At 31.8% G+C, this 3,622-nt stretch overlaps 1 protein-coding gene across 1 annotated transcript; it reads right to left on the reverse strand.

The window, feature by feature from the left end:
* Positions 1 to 248: 248 nt before the first annotated feature.
* On the reverse strand, positions 249 to 2,121 carry LOC106766719 (lysine histidine transporter-like 2). The gene is made up of 7 exons (XM_014651452.2): positions 1,960 to 2,121; positions 1,498 to 1,881; positions 1,003 to 1,396; positions 821 to 926; positions 627 to 718; positions 444 to 512; positions 249 to 347 (listed from the first exon to the last, which is right to left on the reverse strand). The coding sequence occupies exons 1-7, from the start codon at positions 2,118 to 2,120 to the stop codon at positions 249 to 251; spliced, it is 1,305 nt and encodes a 434-aa protein (XP_014506938.2). The 5' UTR covers position 2,121.
* Between the last annotated feature and the right edge of the window lie 1,501 nt (positions 2,122 to 3,622).

Raw genomic sequence — 3,622 nt, forward strand, 5'->3', positions numbered from 1 at the left:
ATATATATAAACTATTTTATGATATGATGAATTGTAATAGACAAATGAAATAGAAGAGTTCAAAGAATCCTAATAACAAACATAATACATGTCAACGAAAAAGTAAACATCTAAACCTTTTTTTTGCAAATGTTGTAAACATTAATGGCTATGCTTAGTTATCACTATCCTAGAATGAAATGGACAATAATCTAGGCTAAGTATTGCCTACTACATCGTTTGTTCTAATAAATACTGTTCTAAGCAAATCATGAAAAGAACTTGTAGTGCTTAGCTGAAATAATGATTTTTCTTAATGAACCAATTGGAGCTAGTATCACCAACAGAATCCCAAGCACGATGCATGTCTGCAACATAATAAGGAAAGTTTGTATCAATATAAATTACTAAGCACAATAAGAATATCTAATAAGAAATTTTCACATTAATCTCAGTTCACATACCCAATTCACTATCCAGGATAAGGAAAATCTCCTTGGTTTGTAGAGTTTAAGCCATATGATACACGGTAGCTGTAACAAGAATATATATAATCAATATATGATCTATATAATTTCCTTGTTAATTAAATAAAAAAAGAAATAAGAAAAACATTAAAGAACATCTAATTGCATGCTTTTACTTACAAAGTAAGTTGTTGGGGCAAAGGCAAACCCTCCTAAAAATCCAAGAAGAGAACCAAAGAAGGGGACGCATATGCCAACTAACATTGTCAATACTGAAAAAATAGAAAAGGATAGTTATAAAATATCTATGTATTTATATATTTATAATGATAATAACTCAAACTAAAGATAAAGCTGATAAATATATGACTTACACACAAAGACAGTGCGCGCAACAAAGCGGAGTGTAAAACAAGGACGGAATTTCATTCGCTTCACCAAAAAGGTTTCCATCATATCAAAGACGGGCATTGAGAATACCTATGGTTTGCAAAGTTTAAAAAATGATTGTGATCTTGTTTAAAAGTTAAATGAAGTAAGAAGGTTATATATGTACCTGGTAGCCTCCAATAACATGGATAATAACAAACATGTTAGCTGCTGCAATAAGCCAAGAAGGTTTCTCTAGTGTGATGAGGATATTATCATCGACAGAGTTTCCAAAGATATAGTATCCAATGAAGGCCACAGGAAAGTAGCAGAAGCCAACTCCCAAGTATGCAACTACGACTCCTTTCCACATTGCTATCTTGGAAGGTTTCTCAGGTGTAGAAGGTATTGTTGCTTGGATTTCCAAAACCACATTATGACCTGCATAAGCGAATGCTACGTCTCCCATAGCAGTCATGAAGTTGAACACGCCATCCGCAGTGCTGTGTGCTTTGTACCCATAGTCCACATTCGCCACAGTGCCCTTCTTAAGGGAAGCCACCCAAGCAATGGTTGAGTAACTTCATGCATATGCATTATATAAAAATTAGCAACACACACAAAACAATATACATATATATAAATATAGTTTACAGTTTGAGAGACTCATGAGTTTCATTACGCGAGAGACATGACTGCTGCGGCCAAAGATACTGCAGAAATAGAGTTGAAGTTTGGACAGAGAGAGAGAACGAAGTTCACAGAAGCAAAGACCATGATCCAATAGGAGCCCCTGATTTCTTGGCATGAGGGGCAAACAGTTTCTTGAAACTTCTTCAGTGAGTTCCCTCCCGTGACCATGTACACAATGCACGTGCCAACCTCAACAAGGAGCTGCAGAGGAACCACGATGTAGAGACCCAGTTTCTCTCCAAACGCTTTCTGCCCTAGTTCGTGATACCTGTCGTGTCTCTCACCAGGCACCATTTCGTGCATCTCAACCATTTGCCATAGGGTGAACAAGGTAATGATCCATGATAGGATGAGAATAACACTCCCTGGACCCCTGTTGATAACAAGAAATCACGTAAAATTAATCATATTGTTGATGAGAAAGTAGTAAAGTTGAAGAGGATGTACGTACCAGCCCATCATAGACATGGCATAAGGGAGAGTAAGGACACCGGCACCCACCATGGCGGTGAGGTTGTGGAAGGCAGAGTACCACCATTTGGCATTTCGTGAAGCAGTGACCGGAAGCCAAGCATTGATGGCATTGTTATCGGCAGTAGTATCGGTCGTCATTTTTTTGTTCACTTCCATTGTGAGTCTGTGACCAACATGAACTCATTTTAACCCACAGTTCCCACAAATCCCGCTAACTCCACTTACGTTAGTGGCAGAGACAGTAACTAAACATGTGGCATGGATAGTAGATCAACTTTTGCTACCTACTTTATCGTCCAACGTACGACTCACTCAACTCACTTTTCTCATTTTCCTCTCTATTTTCCTTCTTTTATCTTTTCAATTTTACATTTCATCTTCTTTTATCCTACTTACACTATTATTTTACATTCAAATTACATATAAATAACTTCAAATTTATTTTAATATATATAAATGGATGATATAAACAGTTTTTAAAATGATATGTAGTATATATTATCTAAAACTTCAAATTTAGAGATTTATTGGAAAGACATTATATTTTTGGGTAAATATTTCACAATCCATTTTTTCAAATTACAACTATAAAATATTATATTATAAATAAATTATGTATTATAATAAAATAATATTTTATGTACGTGTGACTGATTGTTGAGAAAACATGGTTCTGGAATGATCTTGACCTTAGATTTTATTATTCATTTCTGTTACAATGAAAAAGTCTATTACTACTATGCTGTCCTTATTTTTTTATAAGAAAAAGTCCTAGACCGAACAAGTCAAATTTAAATAACTAAATTTGTTTAGAATATGAAATAAATTTACATACTTTTGATTAAATTTTTATTAAAAATATTTATTTAAAATATTTTTTATTTTTATTTAAATATTCTATCATTTATTTTTGTGATCACCGAGATAATATAAATTTGAATATATAGTCTTTTACTTTTTGAAACAGAAAAATAGATGAAATATTCACTTTTTGTTAACTAAATTCTGATATAATTTTCTTTTTCGTATAAAAATCTCCATAGAAATATTTTTAAATTATTATTAATTAAAAATACATTTAAAGTTATAATTGTTATTAATTTAATTTTAAAATAATAGTTATTTAATTTTGAAATCTTTCTCATTTTCTATAACCTTAGTGCAAATTTTCTGAAAGCTTTAAAGTTTCATTTTTTATGCAAGAAAGAATGTCTAAGAATATCTAGAAAAGTCATCAACTAAGACTAAGGCATAGGAATTTTCATCTATATTTAATTTTATATAGGTCAAATAAATTCATGTGAATTAATTCAAGAAGTTTATAATTGTATAAAATACTTTTAAATTTGAAAGAAGGTTAATTTCTTTTCCTTTTTGATGTGCAACACAAATTTTGTTAATTTGAAAAGTGAGCTTTGATAGATCAATTATAAGATTTTTTAGATAAAATTTTTGAGATGAGACTTATGAGTACGAGCTGCTCTTCTCTGTCATAACCACGTACTTTCATGATTTACAATCTGATATAATATTGGGAAAGGTAGATATTAGACTTTATTATTTAGTTAGTTAGTTAGCTTTGAGTGGGTTACTGTTTTTAACACAGTAACACCATTCTGTTTTACGCTCCACCATTCTGT

Source organism: Vigna radiata, chromosome 7, assembly GCF_000741045.1.
Source record: "Vigna radiata var. radiata cultivar VC1973A chromosome 7, Vradiata_ver6, whole genome shotgun sequence".
Classification (NCBI taxonomy): Eukaryota; Viridiplantae; Streptophyta; class Magnoliopsida; order Fabales; family Fabaceae; genus Vigna; species Vigna radiata.

Coding starts and splice junctions, on each gene's coding strand:
- LOC106766719 (XM_014651452.2), bottom strand. CDS start 2,120: ATGACGACCGATACTACTGCCGATAACAATGCCATCAATGCTTGGCTT. Junction 1,882..1,959: donor GCCATGTCTATGATGGGCTG/GTACGTACATCC, acceptor TGTTATCAACAG/GGGTCCAGGGAGTGTTATTC. Junction 513..626: donor TTGCCCCAACAACTTACTTT/GTAAGTAAAAGC, acceptor TTCTTGTTACAG/CTACCGTGTATCATATGGCT.